General features: G+C 49.7%; 1 protein-coding gene across 5 annotated transcripts in view; it reads right to left on the reverse strand.

The window, feature by feature from the left end:
• The window catches only part of UBN1 (ubinuclein 1), a 118,838-nt gene that overhangs the window by 66,160 nt on the left and 35,531 nt on the right, over positions 1-17,147 (reverse strand). For all 5 annotated transcript variants that reach the window (XM_068243480.1, XM_068243478.1, XM_068243482.1 and 2 more), the window contains exons 3-4: positions 14,840-14,923; positions 11,771-11,866 (exon numbers count right to left, since the gene is read on the reverse strand). In XM_068243480.1, the coding sequence (XP_068099581.1) occupies positions 11,771-11,866; positions 14,840-14,923 (180 nt within the window). The remainder of the gene's footprint in view (positions 1-11,770; positions 11,867-14,839; positions 14,924-17,147) is intronic.

Genomic DNA, 17,147 nt, shown 5'->3' on the forward strand with positions numbered 1-17,147 from the left:
TTACTACATTCTGCTATACGTCACTACAGGGCTTCTTTACTGCATTGTGCTATATGTCACTACAGGGCCTCTTTACTGCATTCTGCTATATGTCACTACAGGGCCTTGTTACTGCATTCTGCTATATGTCACTACAGGGCCTCTTTACTGCATTCTGCTATAAGTCACTACAGGGCCTCTTTACTGCTTTCTACTGTATGTCACTACAGGGCCTTGTTACTGCATTCTGCTATATGTCACTACAGTGCCTCTTTACTGCATTCTGCTATATGTCACTACAGGGCCTCTTTACTGCATTCTGCTATATGTCACTACAGGGCCTCTTCACTACATTCTGCTATATGTCACTACAGGGCCTCTTTACTACATTCTGCTATATGTCACTACAGGGCCTCTTTACTGCATTCTGCTATATGTCACTACAGGGCTTCTTTACTGCATTCTGCTATATGTCACTACAGGAGCTCTTTACTGCATTCTGCTATATGTCAGTACAGGAGCTCTTTACTGCATTCTGCTATATGTCACTACAGGGCCTCTTTACTGCATTCTGCTATATGTCACTACAGGGCCTCTAAACTGCATTCTGCTATATGTCACTACAGGGCCTCTTTACTACATTCTGCTATATGTCACTACAGGGCTTCTTTACTGCATTGTGCTATATGTCACTACAGGGCCGCTTTACTGCATTCTGCTATATGTCACTACAGGGCCTCTTTACTGCATTCTGCTATATGTCACTACAGGGCCTCTTTACTGCATTCTGCTATATGTCACTACAGGGCCTCTTTACTGCATTCTACTATATGTCACTACAGGACCTCTTTACTGCATTCTGCTATATGTCACTACAGGGCCTCTAAACTGCATTCTGCTATATGTCACTACAGGGCCTCTTTACTGCATTCTGCTATATGTCACTACAGGGCCTCTTGACTGCATTCTGCTATATGTCACTACCAGGGCCTCTTTACTGCATTTTGCTATATGTCACTACAGGGCCTCTTTACTGCATTCTGCAATATGACACTACAGGGCCTATTTACTGCATTCTGCTAAATGTCACTACAGGGCCTCTTTACTGCATTCTGCTATATGTCACTACAGGGCCTCTTTACTGCATTCTGCTATATGTCATTACAGGGCCTCTTTACTGCATTCTGCTATTTGTCATTACAGGGCCTCTTTACTGCATTCTGCTATATGTCACTACAGGGCCTCTTTACTGCATTCTGCTATATGTCACCACAGGGCCTCTTTACTGCATTCTGCTATATGTCACTACAGGGCCTCTAAACTGCAATCTGCTATATGTCACTACAGGGCCTCTTTACTGCATTCTGCTACTGTATATGTCACTACAGGGCCTCTTTACTGCATTCTGCTATATGTCACTACAGGGCCTCTTTACAGCATTCTGCTATATGTCACTACAGGGCCTCTTTACTGCATTTTGCTATATGTCACTACAAGGCCTCCTTACTGCATTCTGCTATATGTCACTACAGGGCCTCTTTACTGCATTCTGCTATATGTCACTACAGGGCCTCTTTAATGCATTCTGCTATATGTCACTACAGGGCCGCTTTACTGCATTCTGCTATGTCACTACAGGGCCTCTTTACTGCATTCTGCTAAATGTCACTACAGGGCCTCTTTACTGCATTCTGCTATATGTCACTACAGGGCCTCTTTACTGCATTCTGCTATATGTCATTACAGGGCCTCTTTACTGCATTCTGCTATTCGTCATTACAGGGCCTCTTTACTGCATTCTATTATATGTCACTACAGGGCCTCATTACTGCATTCTGCTATATGTCACTACAGGGCCTCATTACTGCATTCTGCTATATGTCACTACAGGGCTGCTTTACTGCATTCTACTATATGTCACTACAGGGCCTCTTTACTGCATTCTGCTATATGTCATTACAGGGCCTCTTTACTGCATTCTGCTATTTCTCATTACAGGGCTTCTTTACTGCATTCTATTATATGTCACTACAGGGCCTCATTACTGCATTGTGCTATATGTCACTACAGGGCCTCTTTACTGCATTCTGCTATATGTCACTACAGGGCTGCTTTACTGCATTCTGCTATATGTCACTACAGGGCCTCTTTACTGCATTCTGCTATATGTCACTACAGGGCTGCTTTACTGCATTCTGCTATATGTCGCTACAGGGCCTCTTTACTGCATTCTGCTATATGTCACTACAGGGCCTCTTTACTGCATTCTGCTATATGTCACTACAGGGCCTCTTTACAGCATTCTGCTATATGTCACTACAGGGCCTCTTTACTGCATTTTGCTATATGTCACTACAAGGCCTCCTTACTGCATTCTGCTATATGTCACTACAGGGCCTCTTTACTGCATTCTGCTATATGTCACTACAGGGCCTCTTTAATGCATTCTGCTATATGTCACTACAGGGCCGCTTTACTGCATTCTGCTATGTCACTACAGGGCCTCTTTACTGCATTCTGCTAAATGTCACTACAGGGCCTCTTTACTGCATTCTGCTATATGTCACTACAGGGCCTCTTTACTGCATTCTGCTATATGTCATTACAGGGCCTCTTTACTGCATTCTGCTATTCGTCATTACAGGGCCTCTTTACTGCATTCTATTATATGTCACTACAGGGCCTCATTACTGCATTCTGCTATATGTCACTACAGGGCCTCATTACTGCATTCTGCTATATGTCACTACAGGGCTGCTTTACTGCATTCTACTATATGTCACTACAGGGCCTCTTTACTGCATTCTGCTATATGTCATTACAGGGCCTCTTTACTGCATTCTGCTATTTGTCATTACAGGGCCTCTTTACTGCATTCTATTATATGTCACTACAGGGCCTCATTACTGCATTCTGCTATATGTCACTACAGGGCCTCTTTACTGCATTCTGCTATATGTCACTACAGGGCTGCTTTACTGCATTCTGCTATATATCACTACAGGGCCTCTTTACTGCATTCTGCTATATGTCACTACAGGGCTGCTTTACTGCATTCTGCTATATGTCGCTACAGGGCCTCTTTACTGCATTCTGCTATATGTCACTACAGGGCCTCTTTACTGCATTCTGCTATATGTCACTACAGGGCCTCTTTACTGCATTCTGCTATATGTCACTACAGGGCCTCTTTACTGCATTCTGCTAAATGTCATTACAGGGCCTCTTTACTGCTTTCTGCTATTTGTCACTACAGGGCTGCTTTACTGCATTCTGCTATATGTCACTACAGGGCCTCTTTACTGCATTCTGCTATATGTCACTACAGGGCCTCTTTACTGCATTCTGCTATATGTCACTACAGGGCTGCTTTACTGCATTCTGCTATATGTCGCTACAGGGCCTCTTTACTGCATTCTGCTATATGTCACTACAGGGCCTCTTTACTGCATTCTGCTATATGTCACTACAGGGCCTCTTTACTGCATTCTGCTATATGTCATTACAGGGCCTCTTTACTGCATTCTGCTATTCGTCATTACAGGGCCTCTTTACTGCATTCTATTATATGTCACTACAGGGCCTCATTACTGCATTCTGCTATATGTCACTACAGGGCCTCATTACTGCATTCTGCTATATGTCACTACAGGGCCTCTTTACTGCATTCTGCTATATGTCATTACAGGGCCTCTTTACTGCATTCTGCTATTCGTCATTACAGGGCCTCTTTACTGCATTCTACTATATGTCACTACAGGACCTCTTTACTGCATTCTGCTATATGTCACTACAGTGCCTCTAAACTGCATTCTGCTATATGTCACTACAGGGCCTCTTTACTGCATTCTGCTATATGTCACTACAGGGCCTCTTGACTGCATTCTGCTATATGTCACTACCAGGGCCTCTTTACTGCATTTTGCTATATGTCACTACAGGGCCTCTTTACTGCATTCTGCTATATGTCACTACAGGGCCTCTTTACTGCATTCTGCTATATGTCATTACAGGGCCTCTTTACTGCATTCTGCTATTTGTCATTACAGGGCCTCTTTTTACTGCATTCTGCTATATGTCACTACAGGGCCTCTTTACTGCATTCTGCTATATGTCACCACAGGGCCTCTTTACTGCATTCTGCTATATGTCACTACAGGGTCTCTAAACTGCATTCTGCTATATGTCACTACAGGGCCTCTTTACTGCATTCTGCTACTGTATATGTCACTACAGGGCCTCTTTACTGCATTCTGCTATATGTCACTACAGGGCCTCTTTACAGCATTCTGCTATATGTCACTACATGGCCTCTTTACTGCATTCTGCTATATGTCACTACAGGGCCTCTTTACAGCATTCTGCTATATGTCACTACATGGCCTCTTTACTGCATTCTGCTATATGTCACTACAGGGCCTCTTTACTGCATTCTGCTATATGTCACTACAAGGCCTCCTTACTGCATTCTGCTATATGTCACTACAGGGCCTCTTTACTGCATTCTGCTAAATGTCACTACAGGGCCTCTTTACTGCATTCTGCTATATGTCACTACAGGGCCTCTTTACTGCATTCTGCTATATGTCATTACAGGGCCTCTTTACTGCATTCTGCTATTCGTCATTACAGGGCCTCTTTACTGCATTCTATTATATGTCACTACAGGGCCTCATTACTGCATTCTGCTATATGTCACTACAGGGCCTCATTACTGCATTCTGCTATATGTCACTACAGGGCTGCTTTACTGCATTCTACTATATGTCACTACAGGGCCTCTTTACTGCATTCTGCTATATGTCATTACAGGGCCTCTTTACTGCATTCTGCTATTTGTCATTACAGGGCCTCTTTACTGCATTCTATTATATGTCACTACAGGGCCTCATTACTGCATTCTGCTATATGTCACTACAGGGCTGCTTTACTGCATTCTGCTATATGTCACTACAGGGCCTCTTTACTGCATTCTGCTATATGTCACTACAGGGCTGCTTTACTGCATTCTGCTATATGTCGCTACAGGGCCTCTTTACTGCATTCTGCTATATGTCACTACAGGGCCTCTTTACTGCATTCTGCTATATGTCACTACAGGGCCTCTTTACTGCATTCTGCTATATGTCACTACAGGGCCTCTTTACTGCATTCTGCTAAATGTCATTACAGGGCCTCTTTACTGCATTCTGCTATTTGTCACTACAGGGCTGCTTTACTGCATTCTGCTATATGTCGCTACAGGGCCTCTTTACTGCATTCTGCTATATGTCACTACAGGGCCTCTTTACTGCATTCTGCTATATGTCACTACAGGGCTGCTTTACTGCATTCTGCTATATGTCGCTACAGGGCCTCTTTACTGCATTCTGCTATATGTCACTACAGGGCCTCTTTACTGCATTCTGCTATATGTCACTACAGGACCTCTTTACTGCACTCTACTATATGTCACTACAGGGCCTCTTTACTGCATTCTACTATATGTCACTACAGGGCCTCTTTACTGCATTCTGCTATGTGTCACTACAGGACCTCTTTACTGCACTCTACTATATGTCACTACAGGGCCTCTTTACTGCATTCTGCTATATGTCACTACAGGTTCTCTTTACTGCATTCTGCTATATGTCATTACAGGGCCTCTTTACTGCATCCTGGTATATGTCACTACAGGGCCTCTTTACTGCATTCTGCTATATGTCATTACAGGGCCTCTTTACTGCATTCTGCTATATATCACTACAGGGCCTCTTTACTGCATTCTGCTATATGTCACAACAGGGCCTCTTTACTGCATTCCGCTATATGTCACTACAGGGCCTCTTTACTGCATTCTGCTATATATTAGTACAGGTCCTCTTAGCTTCACACCCTCTGCTGGGAGGAGCTGCTCCTGTTGTTTAGGCCCCCTGTGTGCGATTACGCGTTCCTGGGTAACCAGTGACCTCGGGGTAATTTTCCAGTAGCAGCAGCAGAGTCCCGTGAGATTGGTATTTAGAGCCCTCCTAAGGAGGATTGGAGATAAGATGTTAATAATAGTCAGTTCTCGACAGGCCTTGGGGGGCGTAGTGCGTATAAAGGTAGGGGAGACGCCCAGGTGACAGTGGATAAAGGGAGGGGAGACGCCCAGGTGACAGCGGATAAAGGGAGGGGAGACGGCCAGGTGACAGGGGATAAAGGGAGGTGAGACGGCCAGGTGACAGCAGATAAAGGGAGGGGAAACAGCCAGGTGACAGTGGATAAAGGGAGGGGAGACGCCCAGGTGACAGCGGATAAAGGGAGGGGAGACACCCAGGTGACAGCGGATAAAGGGAGGGGAGACGCCAGGTGACAGGGGATAAAGGGAGGGGAGACGGCCAGGTGACAGGGGATAAAGGGAGGGGAGACGGCCAGGTGACAGGGGATAAAGGGAGGGGAGACGGCCAGGTGACAGCGGATAAAGGGAGGGGAGACGGCCAGGTGACAGCGGATAAAGGGAGGGGAGACGGCCAGGTGACACGGGATAAAGGGAGGGGAGACGGCCAGGTGACAGCGGATAAAGGGAGGGGAGACGGCCAGGTGACAGCGGATAAAGGGAGGGGAGAAGGCCAGGTGACAGGGGATAAAGGGAGGGGAGATGGCCAGGTGACAGGGGATAAAGGGAGGGGAGATGGCAAGGTGACAGCGGATAAAGGGAGGGGAGACGGCCAGGTGACAGGGGATAAAGGGAGGGGAGATGGCCAGGTGACAGGGGATAAAGGGAGGGGAGATGGCCAGGTGACAGGGGATAAAGGGAGGGGAGATGGCAAGGTGACACGGGATAAAGGGAGAGGGAGACGGCCAGTTGACAGGGGATAAAGGGAGGGGAGACGGCCAGGTGAAGGGGGATAAAGGGAGGGGAGACGCCAGGTGACAGGGGATAAAGGGAGGGGAGACGGCCAGGTGACAGCGGATAAAGGGAGGGGAGATGGCCAGGTGACAGGGGATAAAGGGAGGGGAGATGGCAAGGTGACACGGGATAAAGGGAGAGGGAGACGGCCAGTTGACAGGGGATAAAGGGAGGGGAGACGGCCAGGTGAAGGGGGATAAAGGGAGGGGAGACGCCAGGTGACAGGGGATAAAGGGAGGGGAGACGGCCAGGTGACAGCGGATAAAGGGAGGGGAGACGGCCAGGTGACAGCGGATAAAGGGAGGGGAGACGCACAGGTGACAGGGGATAAAGGAAGGGGAGACGCACAGGTGACAGGGGATAAAGGGAGGGGAGACGCCCAGGTGACAGCAGATAAAGGGAGGGGAGACGACCAGGTGACAGCGGATAAAGGGAGGGGAGACGGCCAGGTGACAGCGGATAAAGGAAGGGGAGACGCACAGGTGACAGGGGATAAAGGGAGGGGAGACGGCCAGGTGACAGCAGATAAAGGGAGGGGAGACGGCCAGGTGACAGCGGATAAAGGGAGGGGAGACGGCCAGGTGACAGGGGATAAAGGGAGGGGAGACGGCCAGGTGACAGGGGATAAAGGGAGGGGAGACGGCCAGGTGACAGGGGATAAAGGGAGGGGAGACGACCAGGTGACAGGGGATAAAGGGAGGGGAGACGGCCAGGTGACAGCGGATAAAGGGAGGGGAGATGGCCAGGTGACAGCGGATAAAGGGAGGGGAGACGGCCAGGTGACAGCAGATAAAGGGAGGGGAGACGGCCAGGTGACACGGGATAAAGGGAGGGGAGATGGCCAGGTGACAGAGGATAAAGGGAGGGGAGACGGCCAGGTGACAGCAGATAAAGGGAGGGGAGACGGCCAGGTGACAGGGGATAAAGGGAGGGGAGACGGCCAGGTGACAGGGGATAAAGGGAGGGGATACGGCCAGGTGACAGGGGATAAAGGGAGGGGAGACGGCAAGGTGACAGGGGATAAAGGGAGGGGAGACGGCCAGGTGACAGGGGATAAAGGGAGGGGAGACGGCCAGGTGACAGGGGATAAAGGGAGGGGAGACGGCCAGGTGACAGGGGATAAAGGGAGGGGAGACGGCCAGGTGACAGGGGATAAAGGGAGGGGAGACGGCCAGGTGACAGGGGATAAAAGGAGGGGAGACGGCCAGGTGACAGCGGATAAAGGGAGGGGAGACGGCCAGGTGACAGCGGATAAAGGGAGGGGAGACGGCCAGGTGACAGCGGATAAAGGGAGGGGAGACGGCCAGGTGACAGCGGATAAAGGGAGGGCAGAGGCCCAGGTGACAACGGATAAAGGGAGGGGAGACGGCCAGGTGACAGCGGATAAAGGGAGGGGAGACGCCCAGGTGACAGCGGATAAAGGGAGCGGAGACGCCCAGGTGACAGCGGATAAAGGGAGCGGAGACGCCCAGGTGACAGCGGATAAAGGGAGAGGAGACGCCCAGGTGACAGCAGATAAAGGGAGGGGAGATGGCCAGGTGACAGCGTATAAAGGGAGGGGAGAGGTCCAGGTGACAACGGATAAAGGGAGGGGAGACGCCCAGGTGACAGCGGATAAAGGGAGGGGAGACGGCCAGGTGACACGGGATAAAGGGAGGGGAGACGGCCAGGTGATACGGGATAAAGGGAAGGGAGACGGCCAGGTGACAGCGGATAAAGGGAGGGGAGACGGCCAGGTGACAGCGGATAAAGGGAGGGGAGACGGCCAGGTGACAGGGGATAAAGGGAGGGGAGATGGCCAGGTGACAGCGGATAAAGGGAGGGGAGACGGCCAGGTGACAGCAGAAAAAGGGAGAGGAGACGCCCAGGTGACAGGGGATAAAGGGAGGGGAGACGCCCAGGTGACAAGGGATAAAGGGAGGGGAGACGGCCAGGTGACAGCAGATAAAGGGAGGGGAGACGCCCAGGTGACAGCAGATAAAGGGAGGGGAGACGCCCAGGTGACAGCAGATAAAGGGAGGGGAGACGGCCAGGTGACAGGGGATAAAGGGAGGGGAGACGGCCAGGTGACAACGGATAAAGGGAGGGGAGACGGCCAGGTGACAGCGGATAAAGGGAGGGGAGACGGCCAGGTGACAGCGGATAAAGGGAGGGGAGACGGCCAGGTGACAGGGGAAAAAGGGAGTGGAGACGCCCAGGTGACAGCGGATAAAGGGAGGAGAGACGGCCAGGTGACAGGGGATAAAGGGAGGGGAGACGGCCAGGTGACAGGGGATAAAGGGAGGGGAGACGGCCAGGTGACAGGGGAAAAAGGGAGTGGAGACGCCCAGGTGACAGCGGATAAAGGGAGGGGAGACGGCCAGGTGACAACGGATAAAGGGAGGGGAGACGGCCAGGTGACAACGGATAAAGGGAGGGGAGACGGCCAGGTGACAGCGGATAAAGGGAGGGGAGACGGCCAGGTGACAACGGATAAAGGGAGGGGAGACGGCCAGGTGACAGCGGATAAAGGGAGGGGAGACGGCCAGGTGACAACGGATAAAGGGAGGGGAGACGGCCAGGTGACAGCGGATAAAGGGAGGGGAGACGGCCAGGTGACAGCGGATAAAGGGAGGGGAGACGGCCAGGTGACAGCGGATAAAGGGACTGCACTTTTCAGAGCAAAAAGTCATCCTAAAGTGAACCTGAAACTTTACAAATCGAAAAAATAAGTTTCATAGTTACATCCGTAGGGGGTATTGTCCAGAAGCTTCCGCTATCCTCTGTCAGCAACCCTCATCTGGAGACTGTGCTCCCATCCATGTACAAGCGCAGCACAGGTGCATGGATGGCTGCACCTGGGCAGTAGCAGTGAGAAGGGCCCGTGCAGGTGCGTGCCGTCCACGTGCCCGTGCAGGTGCGTGCCGTCCACGTGCCCGTGCAGGTGCGTGCCGTCCACGTGCCCGTGCAGGTGCGTGCCGTCCACGTGCCCGTGCAGGTGCGTGCCGTCCACGTGCAGAGAGCTTATCACAGCACCGGTGGGGTGCAGGGGACCAGGGAAACCTCTGGATCATCCAGAAACTTGTCCCACTGAGGGAAGTTAGTGACTTTTTTAGGACTTCAGGATTATTTTAAATGGAACTGCAGCCAATACATACTGATGAAGGCTGTGCACCCTGTGCAACAGGGGATACAAAGGACTTCCTATCGCCACGCCTACTCAGACGCATGCTGGGAGAGAACATCACCCTATGTCATTATACACCAGCATGTATCAGATTGGCCAGGTTCCTACAGGCAAAGCAATCACATGACCACACCCACTCAGATGCATGCTGGGAGTGAATGCTTAATGACAAATTGCTGCTTAAAGGGGAACTGAAGAGAGCGGTATATGGAGGCTGCCATGTTTATTTCCTTTTAAGCAACACCAGTTGCCAGGCTGTCCTGCCGATCCTCTGCCTCTAATACTATTAGCAATAGCCCCTGAACAAGCATGCAGCAGATCAGGTGTTTCAGACTTTAACCAGTTCGCATTCAGTCGTTTTTCGCTTCATGCATCCGAACAATGTTCACCTCCCATTCATTAGCCTATAACTTTATTACTACTTATCACAATGAACTGATCTATATCTTGTTTTTTCCGCCACCAATTAGGCTTTCTTTGGGGGGTACATTTTACTAAGAGCCACTTTACTGTAAATGCATTTTAAAAGGAAGAATAAGAAGAAAACGGAAACAAATCATTATTTCTCACTTTTCGGCAATTATAGTTTTAAAATAATACATGCCTCCATAATTAAAACCCACGTATTGTATATGCCCATTTGTCCCGTTTATTACACCATTTAAATTATGTCCCTATCACAATGTATGGCGACAATATTTTATTTGGAAATAAAAGTGCATTTTTTCCGTTTTGCATTCATCACTATTTACAAGCTTATAATAAAAAAAAAAAAGAAATATTTCATCTTTACATAGATATTTAAAAAGTTTAGACCCTTAGGTAAATATTTGTGTTTTTTTTTTTTTTTTAATTGTAATGTTTTTTTTTTTTTTTTAATTAAACATTTTATGTGGGTATTTTTGGGAGGGTGGGATTGAAATTGTATTTTTTTTGTAAATATATGTGTATTTTTATTTTTATTTAACATTTAGATGTAGTTTACTTTTTGGCCACAAGATGGCAGCCATGAGTTGTTTACAGTGACGTCACTCTAAGCGTACCACGTACGCTTAGAGCGACATAGGAGGCAGAAGAAGCGTAGCTTCCGAGAGAAGCTGTCGCTTTTTCTGCGGGGGAGAGGAATCAGTGATCGGGCACCGTTGCCCGATTCACTGATTCACTGGCTAACAAACCGCCGGCCGATCGCACGCGCGCGATCGGCCGCGTGGACGCGCAGGAGCGCACATGGCTTCCTGGACGTGAGTTTCACGTCCAGGAATGTGAAATAGTTAAAGTCAGATCTGACAAGGCTAGCTGCATGCTTGTTTATGGTGTTATTCAGATACTACTGTAGAGAAATAGACCAGCAGGGCTGCCAGGCAACTGGGATTGATTAAAAGGAAATAAATATGGCAGCCTCCTTATACCTTTTACTTCAGTTCCCCTTTATTGCTGGCTGGGCAGGATATGGCTTTTATAAAGTTCCTGTGCTGGCCACAAACCGTTAACCTCTTAGCAGTGGGAGGAGTTGTGATTTACTTGCTGAGGCGTAGGTAACACCCACTCTTGGCAGTAAGGAGCTAGAGGATGCAGCCTGCCAGGTGCTTCCTATACATCTCTTGGAAAAGGTACAGACAGAGTATCTGTCACAGTGTACAGCCCACAGACGATGCTAGCGAAGGTAACACAAGGAATACCGCCTCATTTCTGTGACAGAGGTAGAGACACGCGGTCAGTTCACCGGCCTGGACCGCACAGAACCAGCTACTCACAGCTTCTGAGTTATCGATGAACGAGTCGCTTTCATCGTAGCCATAGCCCATATCAATCAGATCCAGCATGCGGTCCTTCTTCTTCTTCTTGTTCCCCTAGAAGGCAACACACATCACTGATGCCATCCACACACATCTGTACAAGCCTGTTTAATGTTCCCTGCATCCCCCCTCCCCCCAGACTGCCCTGGGGGTCCCCATTCCCCGGCACTCGTCATCTTAGCCCAAACCCCGCAAGGATCAGCTCTGCCCGATTGGTTCCTGAGACTGCCCAATAGCGAGGGTCAGAAGTCCAGGCCAATCACAGGAGAGCTGTGTCCACACTGGCGCTGTAAACTCCCTCTACTGGCCACAGTATGAACTGTATAACCAATGCACTGGGGTTGTTCAGATTTGCTTTAGGGTCCATCTCCACAGGCTTGCATGCAATGCGAGTATGGTTGCAGACTTGTTTTATGCGCATTTTGAATGCAAATGTTTAATCTCTATAGCAACAGGACATCAATGTGACAGGTAACAGGAAGTGGCATGTTGGATGGGAAAATGTAAAAAAAAAAAAAAAAAAGTAAATGTTTTATCTAAAAACGTGAAAATTCCCACCGGCATGCGTGACCACAGACACTCAATAATTGCGATTTGCATGCAGGGCTGTGCATAGGGCAGAAATCTGCATCCAATGGAAACGACTCCATCAAACAGCGCGAAAATCTTAAAATGTAAAACACATACAAATAAGAAGTATGTTTTTTCCAGAGTAAAATGAGCCATAAATTACTTTTCTCCTATGTTGCTGTCACTTACAGTAGGTAGTAGAAATCTGACAGAACGGACAGATTTTAGACTAGCCCACCTTCTCATAAGGGGGTTCTCAGTAGGCCTGAACGATTTTAGGAAAAAATTGAATTGAGCGATTTCTGTCTGAAATTGTGATTTCGATTCACGATTTCCTTCAAATCAAGCTTTGTTCCTCCTCTGTTCCCCTGTCTCTAAATTATTTTTTTATTTATTTAAGTATTTATATAGCGCCGACATACTACGCAGCGCTGTACAGAGTTTATTGCCTTGTCACTAACTGTCCCTCTGAGGGGCTCACAATCTAGTCCCTACCATAGTCATATGTATGTATCATATAGTGCATGTATGGTCTAGGGCCAATTTTTTGTGGGGAAGCCAATTAACATATATGTATGTTTTTGGGATGTGGGAGGAAACCGGAGTGTCCGGAGGAAACCCACAAAGACACGGGGAGAACATACAAACTCCATGCAGATAGCGACCCCTGGCTGGGATTCAAACCAGGGACCCACCGGTGCAAGGCGAGAGCGCTAACCACTACGCCACTGTGCTGCCCCCTCTGTATATTCTGTGTCTCTCTCTGTGCCCGCTCTGTCCCCTAAGCTGCATCAGTTCTGGACATAGGAGTCCAGCAATGCCCGTCTATCCACTTCACCTCCTGCAGGCTCTAATGCACGGAATACTTCCTGCTGTAATATGTACGGACAGAGGCGCCAAGCAGAGTAAAACAATGTTCTAAAAATGATAAAAAGAGGGAAGTCGAGGTGGACTTACCTCCCTCTGGTAGTGGACATATACTCAAATGCAGAGTAAAAAATATACAATTTATTCACAGCTCCATAAAATCGCAACGTGAATAAATTGTATATATTTTTTACTCTGCATTTGAGTATATGTCCACTACCAGAGGGAGGTAAGTCCACCTCGACTTCCCTCTTTTTATCATTTTTAGAACATTGTTTTACTCTGCTTGGCGCCTCTAAGTCCACCCCTGGTGGAGGGGTTCTTTCCCCATTTTCCTATCTACAGAGAGCGACTTTTATACCTGAGTGGGGTCAGGTACTAATACTCCTCACCTGCCTGTCAAGTGGTTACCTGATGGTAACCCACCTTTGTGAGTATAAGAACCTTTGACATTACACTATATATTGAGCTTACCAGACAATATTGCACTATTGGGCTCTTGGTGTCCTCTGTTTTGTTTTTACAAGTACGGAATACTTCCTGTAGGTCATGTGACATACAGGAAACCTGGAGTTTTGCCAAGTGTAAGAGGCGGCAGAGGGCGATAGAGGACGGACAGCGTTGGACTTGTGCGGAAGGCGTGTCCAACGCTGTGGGCCGCACGCGCCGGGACTTTGAAGCCGCTTCTTCCAACTTCCCCAAGTATAAATGACGTGATCACGATAATCGCCGCTTTGACGATTCCAAAATTGTGATCTTGGTGATCGCGATTTCAGTTTAAATTTGATTTATCTTTCAGGCCTAGTTCTCGGGGTATTGTTTATTTTTAAAAGCACTTAGTGAATGGCAGTTGCTCCGTCCAACTGCCAATAAAGTGTGCAGTGAGCAGGGAGGCTGGCCAGCAGCTTTGTATAAAGATTTTTCAGGGAGTGTCTTTATAAGGAATAAAGATCATTCTGAGAATCCCTCATGAAGAGATGGACTAGCCCAAAACATGTCACTTCTGTCAGATTTCTACTACTTACTGTAAGTGACAGCAGCATAGGAGAAAAGTAATTCATGGCTTATTTTACTCTGGAAGAAACATACGGTACTTCTTATTTGTATGTGTTTTAAATTTTAAAGAGAACCCAAGGTGGGTTCGAAGAATGCTATCAGCACACAGAGGCTGGGTCTGCATATACTGCCCAGCCTCTGTTACTATACTGCCCCCCCCCCCCCCGCGTTCTGTAGTCCCCCAAACAGCGGGGAGGGAAGGGACGCAGGCAGGGACTGGCGACACAGAGGAGGTGGGGGAGCAGCGAGAGTGACAGTACAGATGTAAACAGCCTTTTTGCGACAGTTCCTCTTTAATGTAAATTCGCATTGCGATTTTGCACTCAGTGGAAATTAGCCCTTTCTACTTAAAGTCCAGGACTTCATATGAAGAGTAATTATTTGTGATACAAATAAAGCAATCTTCCCCTAATAGACCCCTAATGTATGTCCCGCAAATCACACCCCCGCAGCCTTCCCCCTCCCAAGGCGAGTACCCCTCCCCACCCCCCTCCCGGGGCAGGTATAGATCTTACAGGTCATTGTCACACTTACATATTTCTCTTCCATCTTCCTAGCCAGGTCTTCAACCTCTTTCCTCTCAGCTGCTTCATCATCAAACAGGGGAACTGGCTTCCTCTGAGGGGAAACAAGCAGGAGAGACGTCAGAGCCCAGCAGTCAGTCTTACAGGCATTAGATAAATGATTACTGAAACAAATTAGCCTGCTTGTGAAATAAGTTCGTTTCTGTAACAGGAGACTGGTGACACAAGCAGGAGAGAGCTGCAGGCGCGAGCAGCAGGGGTGAAGGGCAGGAGTGAGTGGGAGAGGCCAGGGGCAGGAGAAAGCTGCAGGAGTGAGTGGCAGGAGCGAGCGGCAGGGGTGAAGGGCAGGAGCGAGTGGGAGAGGCCAGGGGCAGGAGAGAGCTGCAGGAGTGGCAGGAGCGAGCGGCAGGGGTGAAAGGCAGGAGCGAGTGGGAGAGGCCAGGGGCAGGAGAGAGCTGCAGGAGTGGCAGGAGCGAGCGGCAGGGGTGAAGGGCAGGAGCGAGTGGGAGAGGCCAGGGGCAGGAGAGAGCTGCAGGAGTGGCAGGAGCGAGCGGCAGGGGTGAAAGGCAGGAGCGAGTGGGAGAGGCCAGGGGCAGGAGAGAGCTGCAGGAGTGGCAGGAGCGAGCGGCAGGGGTGAAGGGCAGGAGCGAGTGGGAGAGGCCAGGGGCAGGAGAGAGCTGCAGGAGTGAGTGGCAGGAGCGAGCGGCAGGGGTGAAGGGCAGGAGCGAGTGGGAGAGGCCAGGGGTAGGAGAGAGCTGCAGGAGTGAGTGGCAGGAGCGAGCGGCAGGGGTGAAGGGCAGGAGCGAGTGGGAAAGGCCAAGGGCAGGAGAGAGCTGCAGGAGTGAGTGGCAGGAGCGAGCGGCAGGGGTGAAGGGCAGGAGCGAGTGGGAGAGGCCAGGGGCAGGAGAGAGCTGCAGGAGTGAGTGGCAGGGGTGAAGGGCAGGAGCGAGTGGGAGAGGCCAGGGGCAGGAGAGAGCTGCAGGAGTGAGTGGCAGGAGCGAGCGGCAGGGGTGAAGGGCAGGAGCGAGTGGGAGAGGCCAAGGGCAGGAGAGAGCTGCAGGAGTGAGTGGCAGGAGCGAGTGGCAGGGGTGAAGGGCAGGAGAGAGCAGCAGGGGCGAGGGGCTGGGCGAACGGCAGGATGAGGGGCAGGAGAGTGCTGAAGGAGTGAGCGGCAGAGGCCAGGGGCAGGATGCAGCAGCAAGGGGCAGGAGAGAGTGGGAGGGGCCATGGGCAGGAGCCAGCTGCCGCAGGAAAGGGGTTCAGGCAGCTTCCTGGTGTCCCCGATCACACAGGCCAGCCTAGCACATCAGGGACTCTGACAGTCATCTGAGCGGATCAGGATGACGCAAGTCTGAGGCGGGCTTTAACCCCTGACACACACTGGGAATCTTCGATCCAGAAGATCGTTCGGGGCCATCTCAGCCAATATTCTGGCATGCAGCTGCCCTAAGATGTCATTTTGGGATTCGCTGCATTCACCAACAACAAATGAGCGCATTGCGTCCCGATCACCCTCCGCGGCTCCACGATGCTGTCCTGATTTCAGGGTCTCAAAGCAATACAATATATTTCATGTGCTTTTAGACCCGAATGCTCGGTACACACCACACAATGTTCTGTTAGATTTACCTGCCAGATCGATTTTTTTCCAACATGTCCGATCTGAATTTCGATTGTTTTTTTATCAATTTTCATAGAACTGAATGAAAATCAATCAAAAAAAAAAAAATAAAAAAAAAATATTGAAATTCAGATCAGACATGTTGGAAATAATCGATCTGGCAGGTAAATCTAACAGAAAATTGTATGGTGTGTACCTAGCATGAAAGCAACAAAATACACCGCAGAGAGATCTGCAGCAGCTCTGCACGTTACTCGCCTCCCTGGGAGGCAGCCCTGCAATTCTCTTCTGTCCTCTAGGGGGTAACTCCTATTGTGAGATCGCCATCTGTTGTCATGACGACAGACCGCGGACTCCCGAGGGATCAAGAGCCTCCGAGGACCGTAAGGAGATGGGCTGCGACCACCTGGATCCTGGGGGGAGCGGAGTTACAGACGCTGCTGCGCTGTGTCCCTATACCTCCTGCCGGTCTCCCCGAGCCAGGCTCGGAATGACTGCTCCTAGCATCTTTTTTTTTTCATCCTGCGCTTGACTCGGGGGTTACCACCAAGGTGGTTAGTCGCACGCAGCAGAACGCTGCCTGTTATCCCCTCTACCTTCTCCATAGAGCAGCGCATGCTGTGCAACTACAGCCAAAGGGCACCTCTGCCTAACACAGGAAGGTGTGCAGACACGCCTAGATGGACGAGGCACCTGG

The sequence above is a fragment of the Hyperolius riggenbachi genome, chromosome 7 (genome assembly GCF_040937935.1).
Source record: "Hyperolius riggenbachi isolate aHypRig1 chromosome 7, aHypRig1.pri, whole genome shotgun sequence".
In the NCBI taxonomy this organism is placed as follows: domain Eukaryota; kingdom Metazoa; phylum Chordata; class Amphibia; order Anura; family Hyperoliidae; genus Hyperolius; species Hyperolius riggenbachi.